The following is a 17,195-nucleotide window of genomic DNA, read 5'->3' on the forward strand; positions in this document are numbered from 1 at the left end:
CATTGGCTGGTCATTAAAATATGCCATGCATTATCAAAATGTAATAAATTTTTTGTTAGATGTTTACATTGTTTACATTTTTTTTGTCTTTTTCTTTAAAAATGTCCTTAGATTTTTAAAAACCATATTTCAGAGTTAAATGCCCATTGGTTGCCTAGGCAATTTTTAGACTAACAAGGAAGTTATGATACCATGATTAGCTACCCCTATTTATTTACTGTCACAGAAAGTTTATTTGGATCAGGTATTTTAGAGCCCTGCCTCTGGTGTAAGTCGTGGGGAATCCGATCACATGATTATTTAGTTAATTTTAAACTAGATAGATTAATTGTTTTATAGTTGTTAAATAATAGTCAATTTAACAATATCCATGCCCCTCCCGTTTACATTACATACATGGTTTCAGTCCTAAATTAGATCTCATTTTTAAAAATATTTTTCATTTTAATCCTGGACACTACAAAACTCCGTTTCCATTAATGTAATTCAAATTTTCAAATTCTATGAATTAAGACGAATTGGTGTCGTGGATTTAAAATTGCCACTGCCTTGTGTTTAGTAAGTTCAGTCATTTTGAATATAATTGTATATAATGCTTTGACTTCTCCAGACTTCTCCATACGGGCGCCTCTTTCCAGCTACAGGGGATCTTTGCACAGGGCTTCTGGTAATTTACAAACATGAACGCTCCGAAGAGATCTCCCGACCTTTGCCAAAAACTATATATCGAACAATTATATTCGCATCATTTACATTTCACTTTTCTGATATTGATGGGTTGGCCCTCATGAGTCTACGGTTCCCTGGCCCGTCTCTCATCTGAGTTGGGCAGTGGTGTCTTGATTTCTTGAGCATGATCGATTATGTACTCAGAAAAATGTTGGATGATGCACCATTATCTTCGAGTCTGAATAAAGGAGGAGCTGTTTAGGGGGGACGTGGTGCTGACTTGCCTTGCCTCCAAATAATTCCCAGCGCTACGACAAGCTTGTAGAGTTCTCCTTCACCGGTTACCGTGGAGATGGCACAACCTGGGTGTCCGCGCTCTGGATCCCAGACGCCCCCTCACGGAGTTTCGTTTTTGATTTGGCCATCCAACTTTCCATTTTTTTTCAGATCAGTAAAGAGAAAGTTGAAATGATTTCATTTTATCTCGCATCAAACGTCCTCGGCCCAACGATTTCAGGACAAACATTGTTTTGATGTTTAAGTCTATTCTTTGACCAACTACGTTTATTCGTGCTCCGTGTGTAGGCTCGCGCCTGTGTTTATTGGGGCGTAACAAAAGGCAATCCCGATTATCCTACCCAAAATCGGTAGCACGATGACCGGACTACAAAACAACTTTTTATACGCTTTAATTAAAACCGTGTTTCGACAGCCCACGTTGAATGACCCTCAGAGAAAAGCGTGACTGATCCCGTTGCTATAACGACACCAAATATTTCAAGCCTTTCTTTTTTTTTTTTAATCCCACCTCCTTTGCTCAATCGGACATTGCAGGTTACTTATAGTCCACTATCAGCCATTAGCCTTCTTGAAATAAAACACTGTCCTAATTGCACTGCAGTTACAGCAAACGAAGGAGTATCGTTCGCTTTTAACCCCGGTTTATAATTTAGATTGTGTTTTCATCTGCAGATTAATCCCTTGCACTACAGCCAACGAATCAAAGATCATTTTTTGTTATTTTTGATGCGGCTCAGTCCTGTCACAGGTCATCACAGCGTCTTTGACACAGGTGCATTAGATAAAGCCAAGTGGCCAGTTGGATCTCTGAATGTGGCTACGTTCAATTTATTTAATACAATATTCAAAATAATATTTTATATGTTTCAAGAATGACGCAACAGGGTTAAAAACCTCCCGGTGTTGCGCCCATAACTAAACTGCAGTGGGCAGTTTTCTCTGTAGTCTGCGAATTTCAGCAGGATAATGAAGACAGAAAACAGAGCTAGAGTAGGGGTGCGCGCGGACCACCAACCTGACACGGCCGAGGCATATTGGGGGGGGGCACAAAGCCCTAATAAACTTCTCCCGTATAATTTTAATGGCAAACCAGCTGCTTCTAAAGCTGATTTCGGATAGAGATCTCTCCCTCTTCTCCCTCGCCCTTTGAAAGCTGCTTTCTTTCGTGTGTGATTCTGGAGGGGTACTGCTTTGCTCTTTTCGTTGGCCAAGCACAATTGTGTTATTGGAGATAATTAATTCAATCCCCATCAAAAGGTATTAGAAGCGCCTTGGCCCTGTAGTGGCTTTCTAAACTAAGAATGAAAAGACGGAGAAGAAGGGTCTTCGGATAGGCCCGCTGATGGCTGCTTTTGAAGTAAAGGGCCCTGCGCATTGTTGTCGAAATTTTTGTCCATAAGGCTAAAGAAAGCGCCAGAGCTTTTGATGGGGTAACGAGAAATACCACATAAGTTGGAAAACAAGGCGCTACTGAACCCTCCAGGTTTGACACTGCCCGCTGATAACATATGTTGCGCATTAATAAAGGCTGATCGGTTTCATTGAATTGATTTCTGCACGGAGGAAGTAAGATAAGGAACAATTGTAGGTTATGACAGTCATTTGAAATAATAAGAATATCTAGTACAGTTAAATTAATTTAAAATCTAGACATGCACTAAGCATGGTTCTCTTCAATAATAATAATAATAATCATGATAATGCATTTTAATAATAAATTATGGTCTAATATAATTAATTAAACACAGTTATATAATTTAAAGTAAACTATGGTTTTTAAACTACATAATGCCTTAAATCAAGATTTGGTAGCGCAAAAGACAATTATGTTGAGTAATACCATATTATAGAAATTTGTTTTGAAATCTAAAGTAGGTCTGTTCGCACACATGATCTAATACAGTAATAACCTGAACTATTATCACGATAATGGAATCCTGATAAAACCAAAAAAAAAAAAACTTGAGCTATTTTAAGTTAAAACTTGAGCTATTTCAAACTAAAAGTTCACTTTCAACCTAAAATCTAAAGTCCCTAACGTGCTCCTCTAAAAAGCCTCAGAATCATTTCACAAACTGACAAGTACACGCCTCTCACACGAACAGGCGCACGTTATGCGAGGACTTCATCGCCTTTTCAGACTGCACATTTATCCACTATTAAAATTATTTTCAGACAATAATACAATAAATTGATTTTTGTAATCCACAATTTCATTTATCCACAGAGGCATATTGCACAAGGTTATATAAAGGCTAACGATTTAGAAAATGCAGTCTAAATACTTGACAGAAATAAGTTCGGCGGAATACAATATGCATATTGTGGTCCGGATATGCTCAGGTGTTCATGAACCATTACAAATAAGAATTCGCCTAATGATGACCTCTAACAGGATTTTGTCTAAAAAGTTAGAAGTTTCCAAATGTTGCTATGCCACAATATATATATTTTTAATGGCAACATTCTTTTTACTGTCTTTCTTTTCTAAACTATTAAGAGACTAGTAGTCTATATAAATGGATTTTGAATGTCCTAAAATATGGGCCTCACAGTGAACATCATAAAAATAAACAACAACAACAACAAAAAATTCCAAAAAACAAAAGCCACAAAAAATAAAACCGAAATATTGCTTCATTTTTTAAAGTGTAAAAAAAAATCACTTAAATTGTTTATTATTTTATGCTCGATTTTCCATTTATACATGGGAATTTTGAGCAGATTGAGACAGTTGTATTTTTTGTACAGATGATTATTTTGCCATATTGTTTTTAGGTTTAATTTTTTCCGTCTATAAAATATTTTTGTCCAGACTCTGTGACTCCCACGATCCTATCAGCAATTATCTGATATCTTCGCAGTCGTTTAGATAAGATCAGTTTATCAACTAATCAAGTAGGCCTGTTTTGAATGTACAAAATTGTGGACTTAATTTAGGTCATTGTATTTGAAAATCAAAATTTTTAAAGTGTCTAAATCAAATACATAAATTTAATTCGAATGACTGTGATAAAATTAACCATCGTCATTACATTTTGACAATGATTGCACTATCCTAAGCTCAATTCCCCATATTATTTACGCATCGGGGGGCAATTACATGATAATTAAATGAATTTCACGGTTAGTCGGCCAAAATGTGTGTCTACAAAATACCATGATCAAAGTAAAATCTGTTCAGGTTCACGTGCCCGTCATGTAGGTTACGCTTGACAAAAAGATGATTTGGCCTCCCTATGATATTGTTAAAAATCCCATTTAAAAAGCGATCGGATCTTTTATGACGCAGGGCTTTGAGGCTGCGTTTGTGTTAGACTTGGATTTTCTCTTGGTCTTTTACCAACACAAAGTCAAACCAGACAGGCCCAGCCAGTGAACGCCTCTGTGCATAGACACCTTATCAAAAATAAATAACTTCATATCAATCGGCCTAGTGGATACTATTTTATTTGTTTGTTTTGGTTATTTGTTTGTTTATTGGAAAGATCAAACTTTTCCACTTAAATGCTTTGATATGAAGAAGGTATGTACAACGGAAGCCCAGGCAATCCAATGAAGGATTCTCCAATATACGGAACTGTCATTTGCGTTAACTGGGCACTGGAAAGTAAAGATTGTTCAATAGAACACAATGCAATAAATAAATATAAGAACATAAAAAAGAATAATCGGGAAAGTGCTGTTTACTTGAATTATAAAAGACGAGATTACCCTGGAAATAAATAAAATCCATCTAAGGGTACCGATTAAATGGACAATACGCAGTCGGCAAACCGATGTGTACCGTCTACACATAAAGATTCAGCGAAACACTAAGTGGCGTGATTAAGAAATACGGGTTTTATTCGTAATGCATTTCCACTTTCGATTAACTTATCTCAATACAAGGTCGGGATTGAAAGGTTTTTCGTCAGACGAGGTAAACAAAACCCAAAATAACGAGTAAAATGACAACATCCAAATATATCTGCAACAGACAGGTGCTTTGCTTTTTACTTGTATCACGCGTTCCACAAGACCGTGACTGACCTTCATTCGTGCACATCGTAACACATGAACACATCGTAATAGGGGCTACAAGTTTTGGGATTACAACATTATTTTACAAGCTCAAAATCGTTTTAAATACACTAGCAATGATTTATAGGTTGGATATACAATCATTCAGGGGAACACTTTACAATATTTTATTATACACATACACATTATTATACTTTAAAGTAACAGTCCTTTATGCACCGGGTGCATGCAAAAATAAAATAAAGTTTATCTGTCAGCAATTGTTGAGTTCAGTAAATAATAAGAACAAACTAAGAAGTGTTAAGAACCGGCCTTGAATACACACCTTGGTAGTAAGACGCCTCTAATGCTGAGGGATCCATGCTCGCTCTGCCAGCCATGGAGGCGTTGCCTAGAGGCAAGCTGGAAGACATACCTGAGCCATAGGATGAATATTGCAACGCTTGTTCATACGCTTTCAAGTCCAGTTTGTGCTGCTGCTCCGAGGAGGACATTAAATTATTGATGGAAAACGGATGGTTGAAAGAGTAATGGGGGTCTCCCTTTAGGTGCAGCTGAGACTCATGGGTCATTGAGTGTGGGGGCAAAGGGATGGAGGAGAGGACTGGGGCTGAGCTGGCTGCGGGGTGCAGCTGTGGGCCACTGTTCTTTAGCTCCGAGCTGGCGGTGCTGCTTCTGTGCTCCAGGCTTTGAGGGCTGGATGACTGGTTGGCGCTGCCTATCGAGCTGGTGTCCATGTGACTGTTCTTTGTGTTGCCGTTGTCGCTGGATGGCGAGCCTGACCCGCTCGGCTCCTTCCTTCCGTCCGGCCCTTTATTTCCCGAAAGCTTTTTCTCACACTTGAAGCGTTTCTGCCTGCGGAGGTAACAGCCATTCTCAAACATATTTCCAGAATCAGGATGAAGGGTCCAGTAAGAGCCTTTTCCTGGCTTATCCGGTGACCTAGACACTTTGACAAAACAGTCATTGAAGGACAGCGAGTGTCTGATGGAGTTTTGCCACCTTTGTTGGTTTTGACGGTAGTATGGGAAAAGATCCATTATCCATTGGTAGATCTCACTAAGGGTAAGCATCTTGCTCGGTGACTGCTGAATAGCCATAGTTATGAGCGATATGTATGAGTACGGAGGCTTAGCGTGCGGATAGCTTCTCCTGAAAGTCTTGTTGTCCCGTGGCCTGTTAAGGTTGCTCTGGGCATATGTCATCGGGCTCATAGTGGGGCTGATGCTTGAGTAAGGGTTCAGGGCGTTCATGGAGGTGTGCTGAGCTGAAATCGCGTTCATATTTGTGGGGCTAAGTGCAGTGCCCATAGACGCCACCCCACCACCCATCCCGTTCATCGCACCGCTTGCGCTGGACTGCATTCCCGCCATCGTGCCGGGGCTTAGTCCAGCACTGAGAGCAGGGTTCGCATAGGACATGTTGAAAGAACTAGTGGTCATATTCCCACTGGAGGACATGCTCATGTAACTGTTCATACTGTTCATGGAGCTCAGTCCAGCATTCATGCCACTGTTTGTCATGGGGGAGTAGACCTGAAATAAAGAAAATACATCAGAAATTTTATACCATAAAATTTATGTTGTGAAAGACAAAGTGAAAAAATGTCAATATGTTAAATAACTCTCTAATATATGCCAAACTTCCCTATTTAGTTCTGTTTCATAGTTCCTCTACTATATATATATATATATATATATATATATATATATATATATATATATATATATATATATATATATATAAATGTGTGTGTGTGTGTGTGTGTGTGTGTGTGTATAAACGCACACTATGTGGATAAACTGAAACAGAATTAAATAATTGCTTGAGAATGCACTGACTGATAGTGTATAGTGTACATTACGCGTCTGTTTTTACACTTTTAGCATTAGGAGAAAAAAATGTATTCTATCAAATCGACATAAAACTTTCACATATTTTTTAAAATGGAATTGATTATTATTTTGTACGCAGTAATTGTAATCTAACCAAAAAATAATTAAGTGTTAAAGTTTTTATGTTTTCGTAATTACTCAGGATTCTGCAAAAACAGTACCTATGAATCTATGAAAAGTTTGTGAGCACGTAAACATTTGATCCAACATTTAAAATTCACACAACGAGGCTAAACACATAAATCGAGCGTTATTTCGTACATCTCTTCAATAGTTTTAATATGCATCCAACGGCCAGTTCACAATGGGATCACTACTGCCACCAAGTGGGGCGGCCATTGGTAGGTAGATTCTGATTAAACTCCATCGAAAAAAAATCCTTTATTCGTTTTTAGCCTACCACTTGTTCTTGAGGAAATAGCTAAGTGAAAACCTACCATAAGATATACGCATTACACCGCATCACGGAAAAAAATTGCCTGTATTAAACTATAAAAATAAATAAAAACCTACTACGATACAATACATTCCACTTTACAGTCTAAGTAACTTCACACATACCTCTTGCGCATCAGTATAATAGCTACTCCAGTCGGGAGTTTCGTGTCCTTCCATTTTCACTGCTCCCAACATTATGGTGGAAATCTACAGGTCGTCAACATGCAGTTCTCAGACTTGAGTTTTCACAAAGTGTCCCAGCAAACGGTGCGCAATCACTCGTGGGATGTTACGCGACGGCTTGGGCAAAGTGAAGAAATGTTGGGAACGCTGTGGGCGCAGTGTAGATCTTCCCCTAGTTGTTACGTAGAGAGCGGTACTGCCCACTTCCAATGGCTAATTTGCCTAGGTTGGTCGCCTCACTCAAGTAATACCAAAATATTTCCTCTGTTTTTGGACATAAGATATTGCACTGTTTTAAATATTGGGTCAAGGAAAAATACGGAATATAACAAGACGCCTAACATTTACAGTTATCCCAAGTTAACGTAGGAAAAATCAATTTAGTTGTACTAAATGACTTCAGTATAACGAGATTTCAAAGAACGAACACACGAAGCAATCCAAAAATATATAAGCGAAAACTATTTTCCTGTATTGTTACATAGATTTTACATAAACAATAGACTACAGTAAAGCAATTATAAATGTTAAACAGGCACAAGTATGTATGGAGCTTCTTCGAGACTGTTGTTCTTGCTCGAGAAACGCATTACTTAAGATACCTTGAAATAGCTCACCACTTCCTTTTGGATAAACAAGGGGTTACACTACCCACGGTACACCTGCTAACGAATGAATAACATCGCTGATCACCGACTTACATCGGCTTTTCTTCTAGTGATCTCTAACACAATTAGAGCACAAATCGATTTTTTCACGGGTGGAATGAAACCGCTCTCGAAGCCACGGCCCCCTGAGAGAGAACATGAGAGGGCCTTTAAATTAGTAGGCTTATGCTGCATGGCGAATCAGAAAATAAGCGAACAATATAGTTGTGGATGGATCCGTGAAGAAAAACGTTTGTGGATTAACGCGATCCTTCATAGTTAATTCGATCATAGCATTTGAGCGTGTAGGCAGTGCCATATCAGAGGTTACTGAGCTGCGAAGTATTACATACTTTCCTTCAGAGCAGCTTTTTTTGTAGACATTGGTGGTGTATCATTGCCTCAGGTCAATAACTTGCTGACCTCACTTTTCGTTTCACACGTCCGCGTCTGTGTACGTAGGGTATGTGTGTAAACGATTTGTGGCATGTTTTATCCTAATTCTTAGCTAACTAGTTACATTTCTCAGATAGTTTCATGCTTATAGTTAGGCCCCTTTGTTTACATTCAGGCAAAATTTGCTTAATCAAGCCATCAGAATTTTGATTATAGTAGCCCACAAAATACATTTAAGAATTTAATTAATATAATTTAATTAATAGAAAAAAGATTAATCATTTGCAATATGAGGAGGAGTTGTTTCAAATTGAACATGTTCCTTTTAAAGATTAATATCAGAGTTCCCAAACTGGCTCGTCTGGCGCGTTAAGGCCAGGCACAGTCTCTGGCGCTCAGTTTACCGGTTGCTAGGAGATGACTCTTACTTTCCTAGATGAAAGGTGGAGAAACTTTCTAAAGTTTGTTTCTATAAAGTTATAAGACATGCTTTCAACACGTACCAAGCCAAGGTAATAAGGAATAGTTGCAAAATTATATAGGAAGACATCTGTGAAAAGGTAGGACCCGATGTAAATTAATTATCCAGCTAGGTTACCGAAGTTCTAGTAGGCTTGTAATATTGAGCGTGAATTTACTAGCATTAGCTAGCTAGGTCAGCTAACCTGTCTTAGCTAGCATTAACACTCTAAGATGATATAAATGTAATTGCAGCCAGTAATTATTTATTAGTAATTATTTATGGAACATTCCATAAATATCTACAGTATTGCATGCGCTCTATACATATATCCATAGATGTCAGTGGTTCTTTCATTCAAAATAAACCAATAAAAAAATCTGCCTAGGTCAACCTTTTAAAAAAATCTAAATTTAGCTAAGTTAGCTAACATAGCTTCACATTGACCCCAATGACACCAAGATACCATTAATTGAATGAGTCGCAGGCTTTTATACCTTTTATTAACCATTGTTTATTTCTCTCCCCATTATTTATTATTTATTTATTCAAATAAGACAAAAGCCCTACTTAACAAATTAAAGAGACCACCTAAGAATGTATTCACACCATATTATAGGCTAATTTCCTATAATGCATGTAGGACTGCACCTACACCAGTCATTAAGACATGAGTACAAAATCAAAACAATTATCTCTAATACCACCACGATGAAAAAACAAAATTAAGCAGATCTATACCTAAACTATAAATATGTCTTTAAAATATTCTCAGTGCACTGCTGTTGTTTATTTGCTTGTGATTGTGTATGTTTTTAGCACAGTAACACTCATTAAGGGCACAAGAAACAGTCTGGTAGGAAAAAAAAAACAACATTGAATAAGGAATCCTTTTAAATATTTGGTTGCATGCTGTTCATATGTATGTTCATCCTCAAGTCTGTCATCGTGAAGGCTGAAATGCGTCTTAGTGTTTACTGTGCCCCATGATTCTTTTCCAGGCTTTCTTGCAGTGACCTATAGTTTCTACTCTCTAATTAACACTTAACCTCAAGTCTCTTTTTCATAATATGAGTGGCATGCTGTTTTTGATTTAGATTAAGTGATTAATTTATCCTATCATATATTTTTTTACTTTTGACCCTAGAAATAATAAGTTGGCTTTTACATTTACATTTACAGTATTTAGTAGACACACGTCCAGAAGTGCTTTTGTTGTCTCCATATAAGTTATCCTAATGCTCGAATAATGAGGCCAGTGTGTAAGACTGCCATCATTCCAGAGCCCATGCCAGACAGGGAGTCCTTGCACGAAAATAGAAAAATACTTTTATTAATATATTCTGTGTTTTATCCACTTATTAGATGTTACTGAGCTTACTAGTGCTTTTGTTTTTTCAGGCTGCTATAGGCCTAAGCATTCTTAACAGTTCTTGTTAGCTTTAGCCAGACTGAAGGAGTCTGTCCCCACCATCCAAGCATCTTTCCAATGCTCCTTCAAACTACCCTTCAATGTGCCGCTATTTATTTATCCCCAGAAGAGAACAAGACAGAAAGAGTTGATGAGAATTTGAAGAGTGGGTGACTTAATGTATTTACTTTGATTACAAATTGAAATACAGTATTTTTTATTCATAGTGCATGACCATTTTACCTGAATCTAACACTCTCTAATAATTAAGAAATACACTCCAACTCTAAAATCAACAGACAAACAAACAAACAGAAAACATGATGTGGGACCCTTAATGGGGGAGGTTCTAAACATGTGTAGGGCAATGTGTAAGGCACACATACGGCACCTCAGTTATTATATCAATTGCTCAAATAAAATTAATTAAATTAAAGCTTGCCTGCTCCTCTCCGATTGGACTCCACTTAATTGCACACATTGTACATGCACTCCTCAGTTGATACAGTTGTTCCATGTAATGACTTCATTGATATTCTTGTTTATGTAAAGACGTTTAAGGAGGCTAATGCATCTAGTTATTTTAATTGCATTTGCATGCTTGAATCATGTAAGTGTATTCATCTGCTGAAATGATAGCTAACAGTAGTGTACCAAGCTAAGAGACTTGTCAAAATTTGTTAGTAACAAAGTTAGCAAATAGCTTCATAATGTGAGTAAAGAACAAAACTACCTCCAAAGATTGTAGCTCTATTCATTGCCACAGTCCCTCCTGTCCCCCTGTTGTTTGCTGCCTTGAAGTGGTCCCTGCAGACCTGATATCATTGCCACATTCAGGGTATTTATCACTTGTAGCCGTAATTTGCACAGGGATTTGTTTGTTAAGGGAAATGTGTGGAATGAAGATTGATTTGTGCTCTTGATGAAGCATTTCCACAGCCCACAACAACACTTCTCTTACCAAGTGAGACCAAAACAAAGTCAGCTTCTAGTGTGGTCCGCTGACACAATTTCTTTTTTTTGAAACCAATCAAAAACTGTAGCTGTTTGTCCTGCCTCTAGCACTCCAAAACTATGAATTATGAAGAAAAGAACAGGCCAGATCGTGGCAGGAATTTGTTGACCATCACAAAGAAAATTAGGTCTATGTTTTTTTGCTGTTTTATGTCTTTAAAAATTATGTTTTTTAGGAAATTGATGTCAACTACTCAATTAGCGTACTTAGAGTCATAAATTCATTGGCTCATAATTTTATTTGCAAAACAATCATATAAGAAAAAAAAAGTCTTAAAAGGCAAGGCAGTTTATTTGTATAGAACTTTTCATACACAGTTACAATTTAAAGTGCTTCACATCAGCTATAGAAGAATAATAGGCTTAGTACATTCCAAGATCTATAGAAAATAAAATAGAATATTACAAATACTATTTATCAAAATAACGTTAAAATGGACTAAATTTAAAATGAAATATTAAACAGATAAAACCTGTATTAAAATAAATATGATTAATAAAAATAAAAAGAATATAAAGGGCATAAAATCAAATTAGACATAAAATAATAAATTAAGAATTAGGAATTAAAAGAAATAAAAATGCACTGTAGTGCTTAAAGCTTGTGAAAGTGCAGTGTCATGAGGGAACTGAGCCAAAAGCCTGGTCAAATAAGGATGTTTTTAGTTTCAATATCCAGTGTTGGGGCTCATCTAATATCCAGCATAACACTATAATAGCTAATCTCTGCCCCTCCCTGCTTAGTTTTTACCTTAAGCAGAACTAACTGACAAGTTCCCAATGATCTGAGAGTTCTGGCCAGCTCATAACGCTGCAGCATATCAGATAGATATGTTGGTCCTACACCATTAAGCAATTTATAGGCCAGTAATGACTCTGTAGTATACTGGTAGCCAGTGTAAGGACTTAAGAATGGGGGTGATGTGTTCTCTTTTTTTGCTCATAGTGAGAACTCTAGCAGCTGCATTTTGAATCAGCTGAAGCTGGGGGGGGGGGGGGTTTGAGAGAGAGAGAGAGTTCTGTTAGGAGGAGGAGGCCATTATAGTAATCAACCCTGCTGGAGATAAAAGCATGGGTTAGTTTCTCTAGGTCTGGTTTTGTGAGGAAAGCTCTGTTCTTGTTGATGCTCTTAAGGTGATAAAATGCTGATTTAGTAACTGATTTGTTGTGCCTGCTAAAACTGAGAAATCATCATATACATGTTTAAAGAGGCTCAGATATGAAAAAGGTGAATCTCTCCTTTCATTCTCACATTGCTATAGAGTTAATTTTGTGCCAAATATATTGTGGCATCTGTGCAGCAATATATATGAGACTGAAAGAAGCAGGGGGTGTGGCTACAGGCTGGGTGAGCTCTTCCATGGGTAAACTGAACATGTGCGCTACAGCTTGATAAAGGAGCCCATGGGGCAGTGAGTGATATTAGTCTGCAATGCCTCAAATTTCCTGAAGGGAAAGCCCAACCTATTGGAGAAGTTGAACATGCAGCACTAAGGGAGCAAGCTAGAACCTCAAGGACTGTGAGCTGCATACACCAGCAGTGTCAGCATTGACCTTGGCGGATAGCAGCAGAAGCAGCTGCTGTACAGATGGACGGAGACTGACTCGGCACCATATGAGTGCAGGTACCTCAGCCCCCATCAAGGTGTGCTGCTACAGCCTGCTTAGCGGTGGGGGTGATCTGTCAGTCAACCATAGGCAGCACCAGAGGTATTAGTAAAAAAAAATTTTTTAAAAGGAAGCAGGTGGTTTTGCGTGGATCACCTCAGGATGAAAACAGTTGCTAAGACACTTTTACCTACTCCCTCGCACTGACGATGCCCCTGATCGGCTCAGAGGCATCTCCTGGCTCAGCTCTCTGGACCTACGCAGCAGTTACTGGCAAGTGCCGCTCACTCCACAAGCTAAAGAAAAGACACGTAGTGAGTGGTTCAGGCATGGCCATGGATCTGGAGAAAATCTGGCCAGTGGACAAATGGCCAGAAATGTCACCGAGTCGAAGCTTCTTGGGTTGGCCCTTGTTGTACCGTCAGTTCATTAAAGGTTTCACCAACATTGCTGCCCCCTCCATCGCCTCCCTGAAAAAGGCTTGGAGTTATACTAAATAAGACCAAGCACTCTGTATTCTCTGTGACAAACTGTGTGATGCTCCTGTATTAGCATTCACACATGTGGGGGTTGCAGTTTGGGTGTGGACACTGATGCCAACAGCACAGGGACTGTGCCAAGTCCAGGATGGAGTAGAGAGGGTGGTAATGTACTACAGCTGCCAACTCAGCAGACCAGTTTTCTGACATTTACTGTGTGACTTGGCATGAACTGCTACCCGTGGTCTCAGGGCTCAGACACTTCAGGCCATACCTGATCAGAACTCCATTTACATTGCATATAGGTCATGCCTTCATGACCTGGCTTTTGCTGTTCAAGGAGTCAGAAGGCCAAGTTTCAAGATGGATTGCAGTCCTTCAAGATTACCAGTTGACTACTCAGCACTTAACTGGGTGGGACATCATCGCTGACCATGGGCATTTCTATGAGGTGGCAAGGGGTGGCAACTGCCACCCCTGAAAAAGGCCTTGCCATCCTATTTGTAGGCAATCGCTATGAAAAAAAAAATGGTGTTGAAAGTTCACAATATTTCTCCATAGTTTAGAAATCATTTTGCCCCCCTGAATAAAAAGAAAAAATGGTAATGCCGACAAAGGAAAATCCACCAATCAATTTCATCGCTGATTTGGCTCATCTCCTTGATTGCCTATTGACTCTCTGTTGTCCACTGATGCTGCTGCCATTGGCGAGAAATGACAGGTAAGCTGTTTTTATTAGTTTATCATTGCTCTATGTTTTAAATGTTTTTACAAGCTTTTGACAGTGTGAAATATGTGTGGTAGTCTTCAGTTGAATGTGTCACATGCTCAATGTATAAAGGTTTGCAGCCCTGTATGGTATATGTTTACTGTAATATAATTTTTGTATTTTCCTGTGATTCTGCAGATTGCAGTTTCCTCTTGGCGACAAGAAAAAGCTTCCCAACTGAAAAAGACTCAGTGGAATGTTTGGCGAACAAACAAACAAAGAAACTAATTGTGCCTTTATGGAATGGGTGGTATGAATATTATCTATGAGTTCATTAAATGTCTTTTAAAAATAAATAGGACTAGGTGCTCAACATAAACATTGCTAAAAAAATCACCAGAAAGAAGGAAATGTTGTCTGAGGTGATAACCTCTGCCCCCCAGATTGAGCCACCCCTTTTGCCACCCTAAGTAAAACTTGCTGAAACAGTCTGTGTCACTGATGCACTGTTGCACTGCTTCTGTCTGGAAGAGAGCTGCCTTTACTGTGAATGGTTGGAGAAAAGGGCAGCCTGATGTACTGGAGGTGGGAAACATCTGTGCTGGGAAGGTGTGCATGGCAGCTACTGGTTTTCTGGAGTCTGCATAGTTTGCACGACATCGGAAGTGATTCTATTACTCTGGGCATCACACGGAAGTGGAACTCCAACTCCAACATGTCCATGATGCATGTACTGTGAAGAAGTGTCCAGCAAGATTGTCTCTTCAGACATTTTGCTTTGGGTCACAGATGAAGAGAGTGATAGCGCATGTCCTGGTGTCTTTGCCCATTACCGAAGCTGGTAATCACTATGTGATTGTGGCCATGGACTATTGCCTAAATGGCTTGAGGCATATGCATTCCCTGACCAGAGTGCCGTCACCACCGCAGAGATTGTTCTGCAGGTTTGGCCTTCCCGCAGAGCTACACAGTGTCCAATGGTGGAAGTTCCCCTGAAGAAAGACTCAGGTCATGTTAGACATGTATAATGGTTGGGAGTCAAGACAACAAGAACACCACTTCACCCTCAGAGTGATAGGCTTGTGGAGCGGTTCAACCGCACAGTCACTACCCGCCTGACTAGGACCAGAATCTACTTTTGGTACTGTGGTGTGTTGGACAGCAGCCCAGGAGACCCAGCTGTGGTTTCACCCTGGCCATGTTAATGCTGTAACACAAGCTATGGACCCTTATAGACTTATTGTTCAGACAGTCCCCTGATTCGGAGAGAGATAGCTTTGGAGGTGGACTGTGTTGCCAGACTGCACGAGAGGATGGAGACTGTGCATCAGATCACCTGTCAGAACCAAGGCAGAGTCTGTGTGTGTCAAAAGCAGGTGCAAAAAAAGAGGTGTCAAGGGGAGCCACTCGCTCCAGGTACGAAAGTTGAGTCTTGAGGGAGGGGCTATGTGATGTCTGCAACAGTAGTGTGTGTGAGAGAGAAGCAGAGGCTGCGGCTACAGGTTGAGTGAGTTCCCAGTAGCCCTTGCAGCCTGGGGAAGACATTATTTTATTCATTTACACCATTTAATGTGTTGTAGCTCATGTTTACTGCACTAATGTTGCTGTGTATATATAGTTGAATAATGTAGGAGTAATTGTATGTAGTTTTGACAGAAAAGTATTATTCAGTATTATCAGGGGTTCTATCACTGAGAGACATGTCCCTTTGTCTCCAGCTGAGGCAATATGGTGTGCGGGGAGACTCCTAAGTCTTATTAAATACCTTTTTGCCTTCACTGTTATCAAAGAGCAATAAAAGCATGTTTTTCTCTTCTTTCACCCAACCAACACCGCAGTAAAAAATAGCAAATGCAAATGCAAATTAAATGAAACGTATAAAAATACTTTTATTACTCATTGCAGTCAGCTATTCTCATTTAGGTATGTTAGCTTGTTAGCTACCATTGGGTGTAAAAACTTTGTGAATATAAATAAAGCTAAAGGCATATACGTCCTACATATGAATAAGTAAAAAAAAAAAGAGTGAAGATAATAACAATTAACTAATATATTAAAAAGCGTTTTAAAAAAATGAAATCTTAAGAATTAGAAAGAAAAGTGGAGTAGCCAGCTTGTTACCTTTAATACAGTGTTTTTATGTATATTAAGCAAATAATTAGTCCTAAAGTTTGTATGTGTTGATTATTGAGGGTTTTTTGGAACAAAATAAAGTAATAAATAAATACATGCAGCAATAAATAAATAATAATAAAAATGTAAAAGTGTTAAAAATTACTTTGCCATAAAATGTATAGATAATAAAGTAAATGTAATTTTTAATTGTATATGTGTGTATTTATTTAATGATTTATTTCAATGATGTTATCAACTACATGAAATAAGCCTTGAAATTTAAAATGTCACTTTCACGCTTCAAAATACAGGGAGCTTGGTGATTGGTCAAATAGTATGAATGGCCACTTTTTGCAGTGCAGAGCAATCGGAACAATGCAATGATTGAGCAATAATCCCCAAGATAAGCAAAATCACGCATGAATAGAACTAGAATGGTAGACATGGCGAGCGAGAGGAAAAGCTGTCCTGAATTACTTAGTTACTAACCCTCCATAGTTAATAAACAAATCTGTAAGCTTACTTAGTAACGTTACTTATTAACAACTTACGTTTGTTAGATGAAACAGACCTGGATATGATGGATGTGGCATCTGCTGGTGCTTATTACAACAGATTTGAAAGAAAATAAGAACATTTTATGACCTGTTTATTGGCATGTATAGTAACAATATATAATGTTTCAGTGCTTGTGTAAAGAACATATATAAGTTTGAAAGGTTGCACATTCACAAAGAAAACATGCCTTGGAAACTGAGGTCACTGAAGTATAGCGAGGAGATAATAAAAAGGGAGGTTAAGGAACTGTGTGAAAAGTCTCATATAAAGTTTCAAAAAATGAAGCTCCT

At 38.5% G+C, this 17,195-nt stretch overlaps 2 protein-coding genes across 6 annotated transcripts in view; one reads left to right on the forward strand and one right to left on the reverse strand.

Annotated features, from left to right (window-relative positions):
* Window positions 1-4,798: 4,798 nt before the first annotated feature.
* On the reverse strand, window positions 4,799-7,614 carry foxa1 (forkhead box A1). Its single transcript, XM_027013193.3, has 2 exons — window positions 7,449-7,614; window positions 4,799-6,527 (listed from the first exon to the last, which is right to left on the reverse strand). The coding sequence occupies exons 1-2, from the start codon at window positions 7,518-7,520 to the stop codon at window positions 5,283-5,285; spliced, it is 1,317 nt and encodes a 438-aa protein (XP_026868994.2). The 5' UTR covers window positions 7,521-7,614; the 3' UTR covers window positions 4,799-5,282.
* Window positions 7,615-8,994: 1,380 nt separating this feature from the next.
* ttc6 (tetratricopeptide repeat domain 6) overlaps window positions 8,995-17,195 on the forward strand; it is a 31,480-nt gene continuing 23,279 nt past the window's right edge. For 4 of the 5 annotated variants that reach the window (XM_035532612.2, XM_081721381.1, XM_081721380.1 and 1 more), the window contains exon 1: window positions 8,995-9,111. The gene's annotated coding sequence lies outside the window, so the exon portion shown is untranslated. Of the gene's footprint in view, window positions 9,112-15,531; window positions 15,649-17,195 lie in introns of those variants that run through there. The other variant, XM_081721379.1, reaches the window with a different exon arrangement.

Source organism: Electrophorus electricus, chromosome 10 (genome assembly GCF_041902795.1).
Source record: "Electrophorus electricus isolate QZ-2024a chromosome 10, ASM4190279v1, whole genome shotgun sequence".
Lineage (NCBI taxonomy): Eukaryota > Metazoa > Chordata > Actinopteri > Gymnotiformes > Gymnotidae > Electrophorus > Electrophorus electricus.